Source organism: Oncorhynchus mykiss, chromosome 20 (assembly GCF_057628025.1).
Source record: "Oncorhynchus mykiss isolate SJ-2025 chromosome 20, ASM5762802v1, whole genome shotgun sequence".
In the NCBI taxonomy this organism is placed as follows: Eukaryota; Metazoa; Chordata; class Actinopteri; order Salmoniformes; family Salmonidae; genus Oncorhynchus; species Oncorhynchus mykiss.
In genome coordinates, this window is record NC_143041.1 from 24,218,611 (window position 1) to 24,243,572 (window position 24,962).

Genomic DNA, 24,962 nt, shown 5'->3' on the forward strand with positions numbered 1-24,962 from the left:
GGAGCAATTTCCAAACGCCTGAAGGTACCACGTTCATCTGTACAAACAATAGTACGCAAGTATAAACACCATGGGACCACGCAATCGTCATACCGCTTGGGAAGGAGAAGTGTTCTGTCTCCTAGAGATGAACGTACTTTGGTGGGAAAAGTGCAAATCAATCCCAGAACAACAGCAAAGGACCTTGTGAAGATGCTGGAGGAAACAGATACAAAAGTATCTATATCCACAGTAAAACGAGTCCTATATCGACATAACCTGAAAGGCCGCTCAGCAAGGAAGAAGCCACTGCGCCAAATCCGCCATTAAAAAAGCCAGACTACGGTTTGCAACTACACATGGGGACAAAGATCGTACTTTTTGGAGAAATGTCCTCTGGTCTGTTGAAACAAAAATGGAACTGTTTGGCCATTATGACCATGTTTGGAGGAAAAAGGGGGAGGCTTGCAAGCCGAAGAACACCATCCCAACCGTGAAGCACGGGGGTGGCAGCGTCATGCTGTGGGGGTGCTTTGCTGCAGGAGGTACTGGTGCACTTCGCAAAATAAATGGCATGAGGAGGCAATTTTCTTTTGAATTTGACCCCTTTTTCTCCCCAATTTCGTGGTTTCCAATTGTTTAGTAGCTACTATCTTGTCTCATCGCTACAACTCCCGTACGGGCTCAGGAGAGACGAAGGTTGAAAGTCATGCATTCCAACCAAGCCACACTGCTTCTTAACACAGCACGCATCCAACCCGGAAGCCAGCCGCACCAATGTGTCGGCAACCTTGGTTAGCACGCACTGCACCCGGCCCGCCACAGTAGTCGCTGGTGCGCAATGAGACAAGGATATCCCTATCGGCCAAACCCTCCCAAACCCGGACGACGCTAGGCCAATTGTGCGTCGCCCCACAGACCTCCCGGTCGTGGCCGGTTACGACAGAGCCTGGGCGCTTCCATTGCATGCCTTCCCTCCATTTAAAGGGATATCAACCAGATTCCTTTCCCTATGGCTTTCACATGGTGTGAACAGTCTTTAGACATAGTTTCAGGCTTTTATTCTGAAAGATGAGCGAGAACGATCACATCGCGTCAGTGGATGGCTGGGTGCCAGCAGAGTTTTGCAAGCGCAACAGCTTGGAGCAGACATTTTCTCTCTCTCTCCCCTATTGAAAAAGCTACAGTCCGGTTGAAATATTATCGATTATTTATTGTAAAAACAACCTGAGGATTGATTATAAAAAACGTTTGACATGTTTCTACGAACTTTACGGATACTATTTCAAATTTTTATCTGCCCTGCCCTGACCGCTCGAAGCATATGAATTTCTGAACAAAACGCGCCAACTAAATGGAGGTATTTTGGATATAAAAATAATCTTTGTGAAACAAAAGGAACATTTAAGGTGTAACTGGGAGTCTCGTGGGTGCAAACATCTGAAGATCATCAAAGGTGAGCGATTCATTTTATTGCTTTTCTGACTTTCGTGACCAATCTACTTTGCTGCTAGCTGTTTGTAATGTTTTGTCTGCTGAGAGAGATGCCCTTACATAAACGCTTGGTTTGCTTTCGCAGAAAAGCTTTTTTGAAATCTGACACGCCAGGTGGATTAACAACAAGCTAAGCTGTGTTTTGCTATATTGCACTTGTGATTTCATAAAAATAAAATATTTTTAGTCATTTAATTTGAACTTGGTGCGGTGCAATCCAGCGGATGTTGATGAAAATGATCCCGCTAAAGGGATGGGTGCGCTAAGAAGTTAACAATGTCTACACTGTATTTCTGATCAATTTGAAGTTATTTTAATGGACAAAAAGTGTTATTTTCCTTCAAAAACAAGGACATTTCTAAGTGACCCCAAACTTTTGAATGGTAGTGTACATACACCGTACAATTTAGTTAGTTAGTTTTCATGTGTTTGAAGTATTTGATACCATTTCCAGTGATTCCACTCCAGCCATTACCACGAGCCCGTCCTCCCAGATGAAGGTGCCACCAACCTCCTGTGTCACAGAGGCAGTAGTAATGAGGCCCTGTAGCCCCTTTAGGTCTCTGATGAAACAAGCACTAAATATGTGCGGGCTTTTGACTCTCATGTCCACAGCCTACACACCGTCAGAAGCCACTGTACAGTACTAACACATTTATAACACAGGAGGTCTATTCTCTGCTGTTCCTTACTGTGTTCCCTTTGACTTTCTGAATTTGTTTGAGATTGAAAATGTGATCTCCATACTGTGGAACTGAACAAAGCAATTACAATTGTCAACAAGTATGTCAACCATGTCAAGTTCATTCCAAAATAGTCTACACAATTCAATTATCACATTTAATAATCTCTGCATTTTTCTGCAGGGGAATTACAAAATTTGAAGCAAAACATTATAATTGTCTGTGTCTCCAGAACATGCAACACGCGACCAGTTTCACAAGAATCTAAGAGCCATTTACATTAAACAAGAGCTCTTACAAGAAGTCAGCTCTCATTCAGAAAGAAAATAGGGTGAGTAAGGCAGTGAAACCAAGATGTGACTGAGGTCTGGAAAAGTAGTAGGCTTCCCCTCCCTGGCCTCTGCCCCACTCAATCTCAACCCCTCTACAGTTCAATTTACATCCACTTTCTTATCGAAACAGTATTCATGTTTCACATGTTGGTTTTTCATACAGCTAGTGGGCGAGCTGTATGTGGTGTGACTGATGTGTGTAGGAGGATGGGGAGACTGAATGGGGTAGAGGGGCGCATAGTCCCCACAGAGGTGTCAGTGTAGGTTCCCCTGAGAAACAACATCAAGAACTGCTGTCAGGAAACGCTGTGCTCACACTGCCCTCTACTGTTGTCTTATATATTACCACACAAGACAAAACTGTTCCCCACATTGAAAGACACCGAGGTCCACAAAATGATCCAGTGCAAGGTGTATGGGCACTAATGTACTAGTAATATCAATGCATGCAAATGCAATGGAAAGGCCATTTCTACTTACAGTTCCACTTTAAGATGGGCCTGGAAAAAAGCTCATTTAGATTCTAATGAGTTACCTAGAGATGACCCTTTAGACCCTCTAATGTCTAGACCAGAGATGGGACTAATTTAAAGCATAGTAATAAATCAATAAAATAAAAATGTTTGGCGGGAGGGGAAGTCAGTTATGGTCCCAACTTACTGTTGCAAGTTAGAATAATAGAATACACAAGGTGCAATTTCGAAATTTGGTTGTGCAATCAGCAGTCACTTAATATCAGCATCTTATTTTAGATTGGTAAATGAGTCTAGCTGTCAGCTACACAGCTACACTCTGAATCAGAGAGGTGCGGGGGGCTGCCATAATCGACATGCACGTCTTCGGCGCCCGGGGAACAGTGGGTTATCGGCTAGCTCAATGGCAGAACGACAGATTTTGACCTTGTCAGCTCTGGTATTTGATCCAGCAACCTTTTGGTTACTGGCTCAACGATCTAGCCACTAGGCTACGTGCCACCTCAGGCCCATTGTTAATCAGTTATCATATTAAAAACGGCAAATATTTGCCTCTACCCTGTGGAAAAATGTGTAGAGTTGCAGGAAATTAGCTGTAAAACGAACAATGAACACAATTGCCTTTTATCGATGGCAATTTGAATGCACAGAGATACAAGATCCTGAGACCCATTGTCGTGCCATTCATCCGCCCCCATCACTTCATGTTCAGCATGATAATGCACAGTCCCATGTCACAAGGATCTGAACACAATTCCTGAAAGCTGAAAATGTCTTCTTCCATGGCCATCATACTCACTAGACATGTCACCCATTGAGCCTGTTTGGGATGCTCTTGATTTACATGTACGACAGTGTGTTCCAGTTCCCGACAATATCCAGCAACTTTGCACTGCCATGGAAGAGGAGGGACAACATTCCACAGGCCACAATCAACAGCCTGATCAACGCTATGCGAAGGAGATGTGTCGCACTGCATGAGGCAAATGTGGTCACTTCAGATACTGACTGGATTTCTGATCAATGCCCCTCCCTTTTTTGTAAAGGTATCTGTGACGAACAGATGCATATCTGTATTCCCAGTCATGTGAAATCGATACATTAAGGTATAATGAATTGATTTAAATGAACTGATTTCCTTATATGAACTGCAACTCCGTAAAAAACTGTTTCATATTGCGATTATATTTTTGTTCAGTGTAAATTATTGCCACCGTGGCCCGCCAGTGTAACTGCTAAACTGCTTACTGACTGTACACTGTACTGCATGATTGTAGCAAGTTTACTAACACGTTATTTCTATTAGACTATGTTGACTATGACATTACTTTAGCTAATATGGTGACAACGATGTAGGCCTTCTGTAGCGGTTATGATGTGAAGGTTTTTTTCGCCTGGTCACAGACAGCTGATGTGTTGTGCATTAAAATCCACAAGCAAAGGGAAAAGGTGAGAGGAGGAGAGCACGTAGATGTGAGAAGGAATATGACGAGCTGTTTGTATGTGGCTATGAAAGTGAACTGTTTGCGTGTGTTCAGGGGTGTAATTCAATCCGCTGATTCTGTTGAAAAACTTTTCTTAAATGGAAACAAACGGGGAAAAACATGCCTACATTTGTCCAAGAGATACTCTCCTTTGCAACCGTTGGACTACTGATTACAGCCTAGATCAGCTAGATGCAGGCAAGAGTGTGCAAGGCATGACTGTTCTCTTGACCTGTCATCCAATATGCTGTAATATAAATAAGGCCTTGCTCATTAAAAAGCACTGACCTCCACTGGTGTTGTAGGCAGACCCACGAGCCACTGCGGCCCCCGTCCCCATCAAAGTTGCCCATCCCTGGTCTAGACCTTCAGATATGAGTCAGGTACAGATCCTAGTGAAACATTACTGTCTGCTACTATTCTCTCTCTATCTTCTCCTCTCTCTCGCCCTCTGTATGTCTCTCTCTCTGCCTCTCACTCTCTCTGTTTCTCTCTCTCTCTCAAACTATTTATCTCATACCTCTTTCTCTCCTTCTGTCCCTCCCAACCTCTCCGTCTCTCTATCCGACAGCTAAAAAGTTGCAGGTCTTATGGTGTCACAGTAAATGGTTGTTGTCGTCACTTACTGCTCATCTCCCACCTTCTTTATCCACTCCACATCACACTGCTCACACGGCAAAGTCATTTCCTGCCGAAGTAGAGCATGAAATTACATTAGCATGCAGGTGCTCGAAGTGGATTGGACAAAATGTGACAGCAAGAGCCAGGCGAGAACAAGAGTTAGACAGAAGTGCCTAAGACTATGCTTAAGAAAATAGAGGGAGAATATATCAGTTTGTTATACATACCAGTGTGTTAGATATGTGTGTGTGTGTGTGTGTGTGTGTGTTGTTCACTGACCCTCCCTATGTGGTTGTTCTGGATCTGTCTCAGCTCCTCCTGCAGTCTCTCACACTCGGCCTTCACTTCCTCTTCCCTCTGACACGCCCGCTCGGCCTCATGCCGCGCCCTCTCTAGCTCCACCTCCAGACGCTGCAGCTTCAGGTCTGACAAAGTGTCTAGACTACGAGAGCTCTGCAGGGTCAGCGCAGGACAGTCCAGCACTGGGGAGGGGGAAACACACACACACACACAAGCGCAAACACACACACTCACAGCATCAATCTAGAGGGACTTAATTATCCCAGTGTTTATAACATCCATCATTGTACTTTGATGTGAAGGGATAATAAGGGATAGAGAAGTGAACTTAAGGCCAGATAAGAACTCCACGTTTCTTAATTTTACACTTTGGCGGTTGAGCGTGTGTGGGCACAGCCTTGGAGCCAAGCTCATACCGACTCCGTTCTTAAACCAGTATGGATTGTTCAGCAGGAGACAAATTTATTTCATCTCACCCAGCCAGCCAACCTCCTCACACAACACATAGGCAAGCACGTTGACACTGGAATAAAACACATACAACGCACACCGATACAATACACCACATTTGTTTTTGTTTTTCTGTTGTTGTGTTTTTTAGGTGGTAGATCAGCTTTAATATTGCAGATACTGGGTTCTATCAACGTAATTGTCTGCATAATTTCCTATCCCCATCTATTTTTTTTCTTCTTTTCAAAAAACAGAAACATTACATTTTTGTTCTGAAGCTTTGGTGGAGCAAATGTGACCCGTTGCACGTCACTACTTCACAGGAGTGGCATTTTAATGTTTTATTTTTATAAAAACATGTTTTTTTGGAACATGTGAACCTTCAATTGCTTTAATAACAAACATGAATGCCATCTGTAAATATGAATACAATTGTTTAATAACAACCCTAGTTGGTTTAGCCACGGAAGAAATACAGGAACCTTCCTGCGAGCCATGATTGTGTGATAATGGATGGTCTGGAAATGCAGAGATGAGTTTGGATTGGTCTGTCTAGAACGATATCATGAAGAACTATGCAAGTAACCATTTAACTGTACCGTTTACACCTTCTGTATCCTGTACATGTGACAAATAAACTTAGATTATATTTGATATAGTGTGTGTTTACCAGAGACAGTAAAGTGAAGAACAACATGACCTGCACCAAAATCAAATGATGATATAGGCCAAGGACTAGATATTGCTACTTACTTTCACCACTTTTAGTCTTGAAATCTTTGTTTGTTTACTACACCGTGAATCCTTATAGATATGGGTGGGGCTAAGGCTTAAGAGAGCGTGGATGATGCTGAATGGGTGTAGACAAAGAAGAGCTCTCCAGTAGCTGTACCAAAACATTCAAGGGCCATTTTCTCAAAAGTGGGGTTACAAGTTTATCAACTTTCAAAGCAGAATGACTTTCTCATTGTTCCTCAACTGCAGTGTATGATATACAATTTTCTAGCTCTGAGTTTTTACTTTTATCCAATGTAAAAAACACCACTTCAAATTTAGCTACATAGGACCGAATCCAGGTGGTGGGTCACAAATTTTCCATAATGCTAGAAAGGGGCCTGATTGAAAACGTTTGGGAACTAGTTTGTGAACATACTATATACATTTTACGAACACAATACATTTTACACCACCTTGTTTTTCTTGCTACCCTCAACCCATCCCATCTATCTTATACTTGCCATTCTACTTTTCAACTGTGCTGTGATGTTTCACAAAAAAGCTTTCTATTCTCATAGTTTCTACAGATTGTACATTAAATATAAACATTCTTACTAAGAGTATTATTATATGATTGATCAAATGACTATGGCTTTTCAAGTCACCCAGTAGTGCTATATGCAGAATTAGCTTTGGGTAAATGTTTATTCCTGAACCTGCGACCAAAAACAAGGTAGATATGGGCAGTACCAAAACAAGTGATGTAAAGATTCTGTCTCTTCGCAGCAAAACCTACAAACCTGGGATGGTTGTATCCCCCATATACAGTGCCTTGCAAAAGTATTCGGCCCCCTTGAACTTTGCGACCTTTTGCCACATTTCAGGCTTCAAACAAAGATATAAAACTGTATTTCTTTGTGAAGAATCAACAACAAGTGGGACACAATCATGAAGTGGAACGACATTTATTGGATATTTCAAACTTTTTTAACAAATCAAAAACTGAAAAATTGGGCGTGCAAAATTATTCAGCCCCCTTAAGTTAATACTTTGTAGCGCCACCTTTTGCTGCAATTACAGCTGTAAGTCGCTTGGGGTATGTCTCTATCAGTTTTGCACATCGAGAGACTGACATTTTTTCCCATTCCTTCTCCATTGGATTCAGGTCTGGACTTTGACTTGGCCATTCTAACACCTGGATATGTTTATTTTTGAACCATTCCATTGTAGATTTTGCTTTATGTTTTGGATCATTGTTTTGTTGGAAGACAAATCTCCGTCCCAGTCTCAGGTCTTTTGCAGACTCCATCAGGTTTTCTTCCAGAATGGTCCTGTATTTGGCTCCATCCATCTTCCCATCAATTTTAACCATCTTCCCTGTCCCTGCTGAAGAAAAGCAGGCCCAAACCATGATGCTGCCACCACCATGTTTGACAGTGGGTATGGTGTGTTCAGGGTGATGAGCTGTGTTGCTTTTACGCCAAACATAACGTTTTGCATTGTTGCCAAAAAGTTCAATTTTGGTTTCATCTGACCAGAGCACCTTCTTCCACATGTTTGGTGTGTCTCCCAGGTGGCTTGTGGCAAACTTTAAACAACACTTTTTATGGATATCTTTAAGAAATGGCTTTCTTCTTGCCACTCTTCCATAAAGTCCAGATTTGTGCAATATACGACTGATTGTTGTCCCATGGACAGAGTCTCCCACCTCAGCTGTAGATCTCTGCAGTTCATCCAGAGTGATCATGGGCCTCTTGGCTGCATCTCTGATCAGTCTTCTCCTTGTATGAGCTGAAAGTTTAGAGGGATGGCCAGGTCTTGGTAGATTTGCAGTGGTCTGATACTCCTTCCATTTCAATATTATCGCTTGCACAGTGCTCCTTGGGATGTTTAAAGCTTGGGAAATCTTTTTGTATCCAAATCCGGCTTTAAACTTCTTCACAACAGTATCTCGGACCTGCCTGGTGTGTTCCTTGTTCTTCATGATGCTCTCTGCGATTTTGACGGACCTCTGAGACTATCACAGTGCAGGTGCATTTATACGGAGACTTGATTACACACAGGTGGATTGTATTTATCATCATTAGTCATTTAGGTCAACATTGGATCATTCAGAGATCCTCACTGAACTTCTGGAGAGAGTTTGCTGCACTGAAAGTAAAGGGGCTGAATAATTTTGCACGCCCAATTTTTCAGTTTTTGATTTGTTAAAACAGTTTGAAATATCCAATAAATGTCGTTCCACTTCATGATTGTGTCCCACTTGTTGTTGATTCTTCACCAAAAAATACAGTTGTATATCTTTATGTTTGAAGCCTGAAATGTGGCAAAAGGTCACAAAGTTCAAGGGGCCCGAATACTTTCGCAAGGCACTGTACATACCATTCTACTGATTGCAAGAGTTTTGTACACTACCGTTCAAAAGTTTGGGGTCACTTAGAAATGTCATTGTTTTCCATGAAAACATACATGAAATGAGATGCAAAAGGAATAGGAAGACGTTGACAAGGTTATAAATAATTATTTTTACTTAAAATAATAATTGTGTCCTTCAAAATGGCTTTCATCAAAGAATCCTCCATTTGCAGCAATTTCAGCCTGGCAGACCTTTGGCATTCTAGTTGTCAATTTCTTGAGGTAATCTGAAGAGATTTCACCCCATGCTTCCACAAATTGGATTGGCTTAATGGGCACTTCTTACATACCATACGGTCAAGTTGCTCCCACAACAGCTCAATAGGGTTGAGATCCAGTGACTGTGCTGGCCACTCCATTATAGACAGAATACCAGCTCGCTGCTTCTTCCCTAATAGTTTTTGCATAGTTTGGAGCTGTACGTGGGTCATTATCCTGTTTTAGGAGGAAATTGGCTCCAATTAAACGCTGCCCACAGGGTATTGCATGGCGTCACAAAATGGAGTGATAGCCTTCCTTCTTAAGATCCCTTTTACACTGTACAAATATCCCACTTTACCACCACCAAAGCACACCCAGATCATCACATTGCCTCCACCATGCTTGACAGATGGCGTCAAGCACTCCTCCAGCATCTTTTCATTTTTTCTGCGTCTCACGAATGTTCTTCTTTGTGATCCGAACACCTCAAATTTAGATTTGTCCATAACACTTTTTCCCAATCTTCCACTGGCCAGTGTCTGTGTTATTTTGCCCATCTTAATATTTTCTTTTTATTGGCCAGTCTGAGATATGGCTTGTTCTTTGCAACTCTGCGTAGAAGGCCAGCATCCCGGAGTCACCTCTTCACTTTTGATGTTGAGACTGGTGTTTTGCGGGTACTATTTAATGAAGCTGCCAGTTAACAACTTGTCTAGACACTCTAATGTACCTGTCCTCTTGCTCAGTTGTGCACCGGGGCCTCCCACTCCTCTTTCTATTCCTTGTTAGAGCCAGTTTGTGCTGTTCTGTGAAGGGAGTAGCACACATCGTTGTACCTTCATTTCACAGTACAAGAATAGACTGACGAGTTTCAGAAAAATGTCACTTGTTTCTGGCCATTTTGAGCCTGTTATCAAACCCACAAATGCTGACACTCCAGATACTCAACTAGTCTAAAGAAGGCCAGTTTTATTGCTTCTTTAATCAGAACAACAGTTTTCAGCTGTGCTAAAATAATTGCAAAATGTTTTTCTAATGATCAATTAGCCTTTTAAAATGATTAACTTGGATTAGCTAACACAAAGTGCCATTGGAACAGAGGAGTGATGGTTGCTGATAATGAGCCTCTGTAGATATTCCATTAAAAATCAGCCGTTTCCAGCTACAATAGTAATTTACAACATTAACAATGTCTACACTGTATTTCTGATCAATTTGATGTTATTTTAATGGACATTTCTTTTTATTTTCCTTCAAAAAGAAAGACATTTCTAAGTGACCCCAAACTTTTGAACAGTAGTGTATAATAATTTAAATAGAAAAACACAACGTTTTGAATCCAGCGTTGTTTTGTTTATCAGTTTATAAACCATAAGCCATGGAATTGGCACATCGAAAATCTCACTATTTTGCAACCTTTATTGCGCAGCTGTAATTTTTGGGGTCCTTAAATGGAACTGGTTAAAGATTTTTATTTGTATATATACTGCTGCTCTTTAATTAATTGCGACTTTTATTTATTTTTCTTATCCATTTTTCCTTTAAACTGCATTGTTGTTCAGGGATTCGTAAGCGTTTCACTGTATTCAGCGCATGTGACTAATACAATTTCACTTGATTTGATTTGTAAGGTGCCAGTCAAATGTTTTGGACACACATACTCATTCCAGGGTTTTCTACATTGTAGAATAATAGTGAAGACATCCAAATGATGAAATAACACATTTGGAATCATGTAGTAACCAAAAAAGTGTTAAACAAATCCAAATGTATTTTATATTTGAGATTCTTCAAAGTAGCCACCCTTTGCCTTGATGACAGCTTTGCACACTCTTGGCATTCTCTCAACCAGTTTCATGAGGTATATTTGTTTAACACTTTTTTGGTTCCTACATGATATGTGTCATTTCATAGTTTGTAACATGCTACGCAGCATGCTTTAGCATATCGCAAGCAGCAGGGCCAGAGAAATATATTTATTTACAGTGCCTTCGGAAAGAATTCAGACCTCTTGACTTTTTCGACATTTTGTTACGTTACAGCATATTCAAAAATGTATTAAATAAAAAAATTTCTTCATCAATCTACACACCCCATCTACCCCATAATGACAAAGCGAAAACAGGTTTTTACACATTTTTGCAAATGTATAAAAAACACCAAACAGAAATACCTTTTATATACACTGGCCAAAAAAATAAAGGGAACACTAAAATAACACATCCTAGATCTGAATGAATGAAATATTCTTATTAAATACTTTTTTCTTTACATAGTTGAATGTGCTGACAACAAAATCACACAAAAATTATCAAGGGAAATCAAATTTATCAACCCATGGAGGTCTGGATTTGGAGTCACACAAGTGACAAGTGGAAAACCACACTACAGGCTGATCCAACTTTGATGTAATGTCCTTAAAACAAGGCAAAATGAGGCTCAGTAGTGTGTGTGGCCTCCACGTGCCTGTATGACCTCCCTACAATGCCTGGGCATGCTCCTGATGAGGTGGCGGATGGTCTCCTGAGGGATCTCCTCCCAGACCTGGGCTAAAGCACCCGCCAACTCCTGGACAGTCTGTGGTGCAACGTGGCGTTGGTGGATGGAGCGAGACATGATGTCCCAGATGTGCTCAATTGGATTCAGGTCTGGGGAACGGGCGGGCCAGTCCATAGCATCAATGCCTTCCTCTTGCAGGAACTGCTGACAGACTCCAGCCACATGAGGTCTAGCATTGTCTTGCATTAGGAGGAACCCAGGGCCAACCGCACCAGCATATGGTCTCACAAGGGGTCTGAGGATCTCATCTCGGTACCTAATGGCAGTCAGGCTACCTCTGGCGAGCACATGGAGGGCTGTGCGGCCCCCCAAAGAAATGCCACCCCACACCATGACTGACCCAACGCCAAACCGGTCATGCTGGAGGATGTTTTCATCTGCTTTCATCTGTGAAGAGCACAGGGCGCCAGTGGCGAATTTGCCAATCTTGGTGTTCTCTGGCAAATGCCAAACGTCCTGCACGGTGTTGGGCTGTAAGCACAACCCCCACCTGTGGACGTCGGGCCCTCATACCACCCTCATGGAGTCTCTTTCTGACCGTTTGAGCAGACACATGCACATTTGTGGCCTGCTGGAGGTCATTTTGCAGGCCTCTGGCAGTGCTCCTCCTAATCCTCCTTGCACAAAGGTGGAGGTAGCGGTCCTGCTGCTTGGTTGTTGCCCTCCTACGGCCTCCTCCACGTCTCCTGATGTTCTGGCCTGTCTCCTGGTAGCACCTCCATGCTCTGGACACTACGCTGACAGACACAGCAAACCTTCTTGCCACAGCTCGCATTGATGTGCCATTCTGGATGAGCTGCACTACCTGAGCCACTTGTGTGGGTTGTAGACTCCGTCTCATGCTACCACTAGAGTGAAAGCACTGCCAGCATTCAAAAGTGACCAAAACATCAAAAACATCAGCAATCTGGGGAGAAGGGTCTTGGTTAGGGAGGTGACCAAGAACCTGATGGTCACTGACAGAGCTCTAGAGTTCCTCTGTGGAGATAGGAGAACCTTCCAGAAGGACAACCATCTCTGCAGCACTCCAGCAATCAGGCCTTTATGGTAGAGTGACCAGACAGAAGCAACTCCTCAGTAAAAGGCACATGACAGCCTGCTTGGAGTTTTCCAAAAGCTACCTAAAGACTCTCAGACCATGAGAAACAAGATTCTCTGGTCTGATGAAACCAAGACTGAACTCTTTGGCCTGAATGCCAAGTGTCACGCCTGGAGGAAACCTGCTACCATCCCTAAGGTGAAGCATGGTGGTGGCAGCATCATGCTGTGGGGATGTTTTTCAGCAGCATGAGCTGGGAGACTAGTCAGGATCGAGGCAAAGATGAAGGGAGCAAAGATCCTTGATGAAAACCTGCTCCAGAGTGCTCAGGACCTCAGACTAGGGGCAAAGCTTCACCTTCCAACAGGACAACGACCCTAAGCAGACAGCCAAGACAACGCAGGAGTGGCTTTGGGACAAGTCTGAATGTTCTTGAGTGGCCCAGCTAGAGCCCGTACTTGAACCCGATCGAACATCTCTGGAGAGACCTGAAAATAGCTACAGGTGTGCCAGGCTTGTAGCGTCATACCCAAAAAGACTCGAGGCTATAATCGCTGCAAAAGGTGCTTCAACAAAGTACTAAGAAAAGGGTCTGAACATTTTATTTATAAAAAATGTTGGCCAGCTCTGGCCAGCGCTGACAATATTTTTTTATGCAGTGGTGTGTATTCATGGATGCCAAGGGAAGCCAGGCTTCCCCAAAACATATGACCAATATAAATATTAAAATGATAAAATAATTGATCTTTCGTCTCTCTATTTTTTCCATCATTTTCAGCCAATTTGCAAGTGGCTGAATCTCACAAATTAGAGCGAGGAAATAATTTGTCCTCTGTCTCAGTATGAGTAGCCCATGTATCTGTCTGGACCAAAAGAGTATAACATGTTGCCGCTGTAGCATTTGATTGATTGATGCCAGCAAGAATTTGGCCTCTCTTGATAAAAAATGTATACAAAATAATTTGCCAATTAGCGCTGAGCTGAGCTCAACTGTGGGTTGTCCTGGTGCAGCAAAATGCCCCCCAAGGGAGGCTAGTTTGGATTTGGCTTCAGACCAATCAAATCACTCCCTAAGCAAAACATATTTTTCAGAAAAACATCTCTGTTTCTGGTCAGCTTGTGTTGATGTCCTGCAGTAGCTAATTTGCTAAATTGTCCCTTTTCTAATCTATGGATGAAGATGGGGATTTGACTTAATTCTCTGTACAGGCCAACGATTATGACGGCAATTCTGATCTAACGATACATTTATATGTTGCGCCACTGGCCTGAGATTATTGAAGTTCAATATGTAGCCTAGATGTAGCCTAGTAGGCTCACGTTAGCTAGCTAGCTAACTTAACTGGTTCATTGTTGTCCATGTGAGGAACTTCGTCTAGTAGCAAGCATTTTAGCTAGTTAGCCTCTGACAACAAAAACTACAAAGTCTACTGTATGACAGAGCCATAGGCCGTTTAGCCATTTACCGTGGACAGCCACAAGATATTTAGCAACATTGATTTGACTAAATTGTTTTTGGTATCTTTAAGTTTGTCTTCACTGTATTAAACTAAGCATGTATAACCTTGTTGATTTGTTTAAATGTTCAAGTTGAAATGGTGCTGGAATAGCGGAGGCAAGGGCTCCTGTTGTCTTTGTGCTGATTTGCGGTTCTAAATCAATAGCTGTTTAGTAAACTGTTCGAAAACTTGAACTTGCTTGACCATGCTGCAGGGGATATAACTGTTTGTTACATGCATTATTTGCTTCGCAGACTTCACCGGACAGATGCTACTCTCCAGTTTTGTGATGAAACAAACATAGGTGTAGTTGAATTTACTCCTCCACTGTGTGACTGTTGTCTTTTTGTCGTCACGGCCTTATTGTATATCACGAGGGTTATGGACAAATGTGTTATAGAGCAAACAACGCAATTATCACAACATAGGTTGTAATATGGCTTTTTTACTCGCTTGGCTTCCTCAGTGATTTTACCCACGCACCACTACTGTTTTTATGAGGACATTGACTAATCCAAATCAGCTCCTGAACGATAGTGTATTGAAATTAACAATCTAATTCGATCCTGCAAGTGCCGGCTGACAATATAGAGTCTGAGAACAGTATCATCTATCCTACAAGTGCCAGTAGTAAAGAGAGAGTGAGAAGGGTATCTATCCTGCAAGCGCCAACATAGAGTGTGTGAGAAGGGTTTCAAGCCTTATGTCACACCAATAGGGACTCACTGTGATTGTCTGGGCTATGTAGCTGCAGGTATTGGATGTCCTTGCTGTGTAGCTGGGTGTTGAGCTTCTGTAGCGAGTTGTCTCTCTGTCTCAGAGCAGACTCCAGATCCACGATATGCTCTGCGTGCTTCTCCACTAGACTGGTCTAGGATCAGATACAGAAACACAAACAGATGTCATTGACAACAATATTCTGAGAATTTGGGTAAAGCAAATACAGATCTGGAATCAGACTAGTGGAAAGGTGGGTATAAGACCAAAGGCTTATTAGTGTCCTGGTTAGTGTTTGATATATAGCATACATAATGGCAGGTCTAACATAGTTGAAATCTTAGACAATGTAAAGTAATTTTATAGGATCTCACATTTACTGTAAATTGTTCAGGGCTTGGCAGGCGATCTCTACAACCAACCTCTTTTGGACACTTGATCTAAAATCATTTGGAACACATGCAAAATGCTGAGACTGCAGTGTTGCTTTTCAATTTCAGATAAGATTTTCTTAGATTCGCTTTTTTTAAAGTAATCTTGGGCATCTCTGCTTCATTGGGCTTATAGTTGGCTCATAACCAGGTAGAACACAGGTTGGGGGTAGAACCATGGCCTCAATCATAAGAGACGCCCTACTGATATACTGTAGGGGTTTCTGAACAGCTACTTAAGGTTAAGTAAGGCTCTAGCCACCCTGTCGCCATTGTAGCTTAGAGCTCAATAAATTATAAATGTTCATAGAAAGTTTTAAGGTGAATATTTAAGATCATGATATGGATGTTAAAAAATCATTTTGGGAACATTTGGGAGCATGTTTTAGATTGAATGGATGGAGGGGGGGATGGAGGGATGGAGGGAGGAAGAACACGGATGGAATATTGGATGGATGGGAGGGTGGAGGGACGCAGGCATGGAGTTATGGGATGTCGGACCATTTTGTCCAGGTCTCTCTGGAGGTTGTTCTTCTCCATGTGGATCTTCTCATAGGCCTGGATCACATCCTCCAGCTGCTCCTGGAGCTCTTTCCTCTTCTGGAGCTGAGAGAGGGAGAGAGGGAAAGAGAGGTTGAGAACGAGAGAGACAGAAAGAGGGAAAGGGAGAGACAGGAAAAAAGGTCCAGTCACCAGGACCATAAATACAAATTCCATCTAGACACTGATGCCCTAGAGCACACAAAAAACGATACATACCTTGGCCTAAACATCAGCGCCACAGGTAACTTCCACAAAGCTGTGAACGAGCTGAGAGACAAGGCAAGAAGGGACTTCTATGCCATCAAAAGGAACATAACATTGGAAATGCCAATTACGATCTGGCTAAAAATACTTTAATCAGTTCTAGAACCCATTGCCCTTTACGGTCTGGGGTCCGCTCACCAACTAAGAACTCACAAAATGGGACAAACACCAAATTGAGACTCTGCATGCAGAATTTGGCAAAAAAAAGTATCAGTTTACAACGTAAAACACCAAATAATGCATGCAGAGCCGATACCCGCTAATGATCAAAATCCAGAAAAGAGCCATTAAATTCTACAACCACCCAAAAGGAAGCGATTCCCAAACCTTCCATAACAAAGCCATCACCTACAGAGAGATGAACCTGGAGAAGAGTCCCCAAAGTAATCTGGTCCTGGGGCACTGTTCACAAACACAAACATACCCCACAGAGCCTAAGGACAGCAACACAATTAGACGCAACCAAATAATGAGAAAACAAAAGATAATTACTTGACACATTGGAAAGAATTAACAAAGAATTAAGGAAATAATTAAGAATTGAAAACAGAGCAAACTAGAATGCTATTTGGCCCTAAACAGAGAGTACACAGTGGCAGAATACCTGACCACTGTGACTGACCCACTGTGACTGACACAAACTTAAGGACAGCTTTGATTATGTACAGACTTGGCTCTCAAGACAAGACAGGCTGTCATGCCCTGACCTTAGAGATCCTTTTTATGTCTCTATTTGGTTTGGTCAGGGTGTGATTTGGGGTGGGTATTCTATGTTCTATTATTTTTATTTCTATGTTTTGGCCGGGTAGGGTTCTCAATCAGGGACAGCTGTCTATCGTTGTCTCTGATTGAGATCCATACTTAGGTAGCCCTTTTTCCCACCTGTCTTTGTGGGAAGTTGACTTTCGTTTATGGTACATAGCCTGTAGCTTCACAATTGTTTTGTTGTTTTGTGGAAGTGGACCACGCTGCACCTTGGTCCACTTCCTTCAACAACCGTGACACAGGCTATGTGCACACTACCCACAAAATGAGGTGGAAACTGAGCTGCACTTCCTAACCTGCCAAATGTATGACCATCTTAGAGACACACATTTCCCTCAGAATACACAGATCCACAAAGTATTTGAAAACAAACCCAACTTTGATGAACTCCCATATTTACTGTGTGAAATACCACAGTGTGCCATCACAGCAGTAAGATTTGTGACCTGTTGCCACAAGAAAAGGGCAACCAGGGAAGAACAAACACCATTGTAAATACAACCAATATTTAAGTTTATTTATTTTCCTTTTGTACTTTAACTATTTGCACATCGTCACAACACTGTATATGACATTTGAAATGTCTTTATTCTTTTGGCATTTCTGTGAGTGTAATGCTTACTGTTAATTTTTATTGTTTATTTCACTTTTGTTTGTCATCTATTTCACTTGCTTTGGCAATGTTAACATATGTTTCCCATGCCAATAAAGCCCTTGAATTGAATTGACAGAGAAAGAAAGTAAGACGAGGAATTAAATGATCGAAGAGCCAGTCCCAATTTCCTGTTTTCATTCATTTCACTGCTGGAACATCTTTTTAGAAGCAAAATATATAAACTTGTTCTATTATAGTTAGTTTTTTTTCATCTAATGCTTCTCTCAGTCTAAAGCCTGAAAAAATACTCCATAGTGATTCTCATGCAGGACACAAATAACTTCAGACAGTGCCTGTGTCTCCCAGACAGTCTAGACAACCATTACATGTATTTCCATTCCAGCAATTACTTGTAATATTGACAAGAAAATTTGCAACAATAGTATCTTGATGACTTTCACACCCACAGATCAAGGCTCGTATTTATAAAGCATCTCAGAGTAGAATCAGGCCCCTGCTGTCCATATAATCATTTATTATTATTATCTAAAAGGCCAACCTGACCCCCATATCAGCACCCCTACTCTGAGACTCTTTATGAACATGGGCCCTGTCTGATATCAAAGTCATGGACACTCAATACTGTAAATTATATCCAGTAATTTAAGTGGGAGACATGGTGGACAAATGGATAGATGACTGAGGAAGAAAACAAATGACTAAGATGGAAATGAATGAGGGTTTGGGGGCCACTGGGGGAAACGCTGACAAAGAGAGGGAAAGAGGGAGAGAGAATGAAAGGGGATGAGTAGAGGACCAGAGAGAATGAGGGAGTGAGAGAAAGAGAGAGACAAAGTCACAAAAAAAGAGAGGGAAAGAGAGAAAGCAACTTAAGCAACTGAGAGATATGACGGTGCAAGATGCTTGAGCAGTGCAGAATTCAGCAGAAGCGTGTCTATGGTAACACATTGAAATCACGGCCAAGGTGAGTGAGGCAGTCAACATCGTGACTAAGAGCCAGGCAGTCAACATCGTGACAAAGAGGAGTGGAGACAGATTACACGTGAAGCAGACTCGCTCGCTACCCTCCTGGCTGTGTGGATAGAAAACGTGGTTTGCTAGGTGGAAGCCACTGTTTCAGGTTGGCAGGGGAAGCAAATATTGCCTTGACTGTGTACGGGGCTTGCTCATTGAGGCGTGACACTAACAATCTTTATAAAGGCCTTTGTCGAAGCGCTCTGACCTTGTGTGTTCAAGGGACAAGGCGCATCCCTTGAACATGTTCCCATAAACCTCTTCCTCCCCCTCGCTCTTTTTTAATCACGGCTTCGTATTCTTCTTTCACACCACTCCCCCTCTCCTCACCTCTCCTCTCCTGCCTCTCCTTCCTCCCTCTCAACAATACACAAAGTGATATATAAATTGTTCAGGGAAGAATAGAGTAGTTCTTTCATTTTATAGCTAGCTATAGCAATGTTTACACTGTGTACTTGCTAACAGAGGTACGTTTTTCACAGTACTCACCATCCTATGATTTTACATGCCACAGGAAGAAAATTATAGATACTGCGCATTGTGGGTGGGATTAAATGAAGCCCCAGGTGTTTTCTCACTCTCACCTCGTGGGTGAGGGTGCTGACTTTCTGCTGCAGGTTGCCGTTCTCTGACTGCAGTAGAGTTGTCTCCTTGGACTCAAAGCTGCAGTAGGAGTTCCTGTCCTCCCCAAACTCACTGATCATAGGGAACTGGAGAGAGAGAGAGAGGAGCATAACATTATTTATAATTCGTACGATGCAGGTCTTGTCATGTAACTTTTTTCCCCACACATTCTCCATACATAACAGTATACAATAATCTTTCAATCTTGTTAGACATTACTCTTATAACTCCTATATTGTTTGAGAAATACAGAGAAAAACAGCGCACCGAGCAACAGCATAGAGTGAGTTGAGCATCTGTTTACTTGGGGAAACTCATGGTCCAAACACACCAGGACAGTCGTGAAGAGGGCACGACAATGCCTATTCCCCCTCAAGAGACTGAAAAGATTTGGCATGGATCCTCAGATCCTCAAAAAGGTATACAGCTGCACCATCGAGAGCATCACTGCCTGGTATGGCAACTGCTCGGCCTCTGACTGCAAGGCGCTACAGAGGGTAGTGCGAACGGCCCAGTAGATCACTGAGGCCAAGCTTCCTGCCATCCAGGACCTCTATACCAGGCGGTGTCAGAAGAATGCCCTAAATATTGTCATAGACTCCAGCCATCCTAGTCTTACCGCAAGTGGTACCAGAGTGCCAAGTCCGGGTCCAAAAGGTTTCTTAACAGCTTCTACCCTCAAGCCAAAAGACTGCTGAACAGCTAATCAAATGGCTACCCGGACTATTTGCATTGACCCCCTCCACACACTTTTTTTTCTTCTTCTTCTTCTTTTTTCTCATTATTATTATAGATTTTTGGGGGTATAAATATTTACGCTGCTGCTACTTGCTGTTTATTAACTATGCATAGTCACTTTACCCCTACCTACATTTACATATTACCTAAATTACCTAGACTAACCTGTACCCCCGCACATTGACTTGGTACCGGCCTCGTTATTGTTATTTTATTGTTACTTGAATGTTTTTTTTTACATTCATCTATTTAGTAAATATTTTCTTAACTATAGTTTCTTAAAGCTGCATTGTTGGTTAATTAAGGGCTTGTAAAGTAAGCATTTCATGGTAAGTGTAAAAACGGCCAGCTCATCTCCTTTCCAAGACCCCAACTTTCTTTTGGTTTTCCTATTAGCCAATCAGTTCTTCACTGCAGATGCCAGACTGTGCCTTTTTATTTTTTTATTTTTTTCCGGGACTTAGCATTATGCCCGATCAGGTAGGGCCTCAGGCAGTCTGTAGTGTCCATTCTGATAACCAACCTGATTAGCTTGCGTACTCCCGCTAGCATTAGCATTATCATTGTCATCCAGAATGCATGACTATTTAGCATGCTTGTTAGCAATTAGCATTTGTTAGCATTTGTCTGTGGTGCTAGGCTATTTTTGGTTGGAGATAGATCATGCTTATTATGTTTTATAATGTTTAGATATTTCTATATTGCTCTATTGTTCTTTGTGCATCCACCATGTGTTTGGGTTCACATAGCCTATTTAGTTGTTGACATGCAAGTAGGCATATTTTTCCATACTGTGCTATAGCCTAAGTTCTCCTCTTTTCTTTACAGAACCACAATTAAAATCGAATCAAATTTTATTTTTTTTCTAATCAAAATTCAACGTAAATAGTCCGGGTGGCCATTTGATTAGTTTAGTTGTTCAGCAGTCTTATGGCTTGGGGGTAGAAGCTGTTAAAGAGCCTTTTGTTCCTAGACTTGGCGCTCCTGTACCGCTAGCCGCACGGTAGCAGAGAGAACAGTCTATGTATGACTAGGATGGCTGGAGTCTTTGACAATTTTTGGGACTTTCCTCTGACACCGCCTAACGTACGCTAACCCCATTCTGTACTTGTGCGCAACCGCGACATTCAAACGAGTCTGCAAAGAAAACTAATGGGACTGTAGCGACTGTTTAGACATCAAAATCTGAGGTGTGAACTATGTTTCTATTCAAGTGTTGATTGACATGGTAATGGCTCTATAGTATCGGAGAAAAGTTGAAAAAACTGACCCCTCCGACGCTGTACATTACACCGTGACGTGCCATGGCGTATAAAGCAACTAATTCGGTCTTACAGCCTCTTTCCACTAGGTGTAGCACTTCTCTCACCGTTTAAAAACAAGAATGGGACAGGGACAGGGTAAGGGGGAATACCTAGTCATTTTTTGCATCATCACTGCAAGCTATCATGACTCTCAAAAGCCGCTGTTTACTTCTGAAGATCACTTTAGCACCGCCCTAAAAATCTGATTCAAATTCGACACAAACCTTCAAATAGGTATGTAATGACACATTATATAAACTCTTTATAGTGTTTTATTTGCATTTTAGAGACGATAAGGTGATAAGTTGGACAGATTGAGTGAAAAAAGCCGTTCCCCCACACGGCCGACCGGCATGGCCGATTAATTAGGGCTGATTTCAAGTTTTCATAACAATTGGTAATCTGCATTTTTGGACGCCGATTATGGCCGATTACATTGCATTCCATGAGGAAACTGCATGGCAGGCTGACTAGCTTTTACGCGAGTGCAGCAAGCAGCCAAGGCAAGTTGCTAGCTAGCATTAAACTTATCTTATAAAAAACAATCAATAATAACATAATCACTAGTTAACTACATATAGTTGATGATATTACTAGGTTAACTAGCTTGTCCTGCATTGCACATAATCAATGCAGTGCCTGTTACTTTATCATCGAATCACAGCCTACTTCACCAAACGGGTGATGATTTAACAAAGGCACATTCACGAAAAGAGCACAATCGCTGCACGAATGTACCTAACCATAAACAACTTTTGCTTTTCTTAAAATCAATACACATAAGTATATATTTTTTAAACCTGCATATTTAGTTAAAATAAATTCAGGGTCAGGGTATATGCAACAGTTTGGGCCGCCCGGCTCGTTGCGAACTAATTTGACAGAATGTTCCATAATTATGACATAACATTGAAGGTTGTGCAATGTAACAGATATATTTAGACTTAGGATTTCCAACCGTTTGATAAAATACGTAACTGTTCCGCATTTCAATGAAAGAATAAATGTTTTGTTTTCGAAATGATAGTTTCTGGATTTTACCATATTAATGACCAAAGGCTCGTATTTCTGTGTTTGTTGTATTATAATTAAGTCTATGATTTGATATTTGATAGAGCAGTCTGACTGAGCGGTGGTAGGCAGCAGCAGGCTTGTAAGCATTCATTCAAACTTTACTGCGTTTGCCAGAAGCTCTTAGCATTGCTTGATCACAGCGCTGTTTATGAATTCAAACCAATCAACTCCTGAGATTAGGCTGGCAATACTAAAGTGCCTATTAAAACATCCAATAGTCAAAGGTATATGAAATACAAATGGTATAGAGAGAAATTGTCTGAGTCATAATTCCTATAATAACTGCAACCTAATATTTCTTTACTGGGAATATTGAAGAACTGTGAATATTGAACCACCAGCTTTCATATGTTCTGAGCAAGGAACTTAAACGTTAGCTATTTTACATGGCACATTTTGCACTTTTACTTTCTTCTCTAACACTGTTTTTGCATTATTTAAACCAAATTGAGCATGTTTCATTATTTATTTCAGACTACATAGATTTTATTTATGTATTATATTAAGTTAAAATAAGTGTTCATTGTTGTAGTTGTCATTATTTAAAATATATATATGTATATAAAAATTGACCGATTAATCGGTATCAGCTGTTTTTGGTCATCCAATAATCGGTTTCGGTATCGGCATTGAAAAATCATAATCGGTCGACCTCTAGTTTGGACCATGAGAGTTTGTTGGTGATGTGGACACCAAGGAACTTGAAACTCTCGACCCACTCCACTTCAGTCCCATCGATGTTAATAGGGGCCTGTTCTGCCCTCCTTTTCCTACAGTCCAAGATCAGCTCAATTTGTCTTGCTCCCATTTTGAGTGAGAGGTTGTTGTCCTGGCACCACACTACCAGGACTCTGATCTCCTTCCTATAGACTGTCTCATCATTGTCGGTGATCAGGCCTACCACTTGTGTCGTCAGCAAACTTAATGATGGTGTTGGAGTCGTGCTTGATCATGCAGTCGTGGGTGAACAGGGAGTACAGGAGGGGACTAAGCACGTACCCCTGAGAGGCCCCAGTGTTGAGGATCAGCGTGGCAGATGTGTTGCTGCCTACCCTTACCACCTGGGGGCGGCCCTTCAGGAAGTCCAGGATCCAGTTGCAGAGGGAGGTGTTTAGTCCCAGGGTCCTTAGCTTAGTGATGAGCTCTGTGGGTACTGAGGTGTTGAATGCCGAGCTGCAGCCAATGAACAGCACTCTCACATAGGTGTTCCTTTTGTCCCGGTGGGAAAGGGCAGTGTGGAGCAGTGATTTAAAAAAGTACCCAGTAAAATCCTACTTGTGTAAGAGTCCAAAAGTAATTGGTTTTAAATATACTTAAGTATCAAAATTAAATGTAATTGCAAAAAATATACTTAAGTATCATAAGTAAAAGTAAATGTATAAATAATTTCAAATTCCTGTATATTAAGCAAGCCAGACAGCACGATTTTCTTGTTTTTTAAATTTACGGATAGCCAGGGGCACACTCCAACACTCAGACATAATTTACAGTCAAAGCATTTGCGTTTAGTGAGTCTGCCAGATCAGATGCAGTAGGGATGACCTACTGAATTATGTGCGTGAATTAGACAATTTTCCTGTCCTACTAAACATTCAAAATGTAACAAGTACTTTCGGGTGTCAGGTAAAATGTATGGAGTAGAAATTACATTGTTCTTTAGAATGTAATGGAGCAAAAGTTCAAATTGTCAAAAATATAAAGCACAGATCCCTCCCAAAACTACTTAAGTAGTACTTTAAAGTATTTTTACTTAAGTACTTTACACCACTTACACCACTGGAGTGCGATTGAGATGGCGTTGTCTGTGGATCTGCCAAGGCGGCAATCGAACCGGAGCGGGTTCAGGGCCTCCGTGAGCCATGACCAGCCCCCCAAAGCATCTCATGGCTACCGATGTGAGCGGGGCGGTAATCATTTAGGCAGGTTACCTTGGCTTTCTTGGGCCATGGCGGTCTACTTGAAACATGCAGGCATTACAGACTCCGCCAGGGAGAGGTTGAAAATGTCAAGGGTACAGGTCGGAGAGCAGTGAACTGTGGTTCACCCAGGATGGCGTGTAACCCCAAGAGCACACCCTTGGATTATGATGGTAATGTCTGTCTGACACTCTTGGCCACAAGAGAAAAGAGTGTAGGATGAACCAGACTTACCTGAAGATTACATGAATCAATGCACCAATTTCCTTTCAAAAGAACAGAAAGAATCCTGGATCAAGACAAATGAAAGATGTTGGAAGTGTGGACGCGAACACCAAGCAGCTCAGTGTACTCTCAAGGCTGTGCAAGAAGTGCGAGAAGACGTGTCTTTAGAGATTGTCCATGAGGTCAACACTAGCCCGACTGCTACAAAGAACGCTAGCAGGAATGCTATGAAGACCGCCAGCACAAAGGCGCCAACAGAGAGCATTTGCCTGGTGAGCTCCACTGCAGGCGCTCTACGTTGATTGACTTTCCGGCAGCAGCAAGGTGCTGCTAAAGATGAGTCGAGTCATCTTGCAGAGCGGCCACAAGTCACTTGACACGTACGCCCTGTTGCACTATACTTCTACACGAAACAGCAGAGCAGCTAGCCCTCCAAGGCAATCAAGAGGACTTGGCACCTTGTACGGTGCGTCAAGATGTCAATC

The 24,962-nt window shown here is 42.1% G+C and overlaps 1 protein-coding gene across 1 annotated transcript in view; it reads right to left on the reverse strand.

The window, feature by feature from the left end:
* LOC110499121 (TANK-binding kinase 1-binding protein 1) overlaps positions 1-24,962 on the reverse strand; it is a 111,190-nt gene that overhangs the window by 24,100 nt on the left and 62,128 nt on the right. Inside the window, exons 3-7 of the mRNA XM_021576042.3 lie at positions 19,181-19,306; positions 15,896-16,000; positions 14,973-15,117; positions 5,346-5,548; positions 5,072-5,133 (exon numbers count right to left, since the gene is read on the reverse strand). Of these exons, the coding sequence (XP_021431717.3) occupies positions 5,072-5,133; positions 5,346-5,548; positions 14,973-15,117; positions 15,896-16,000; positions 19,181-19,306 (641 nt within the window). The remainder of the gene's footprint in view (positions 1-5,071; positions 5,134-5,345; positions 5,549-14,972; positions 15,118-15,895; positions 16,001-19,180; positions 19,307-24,962) is intronic.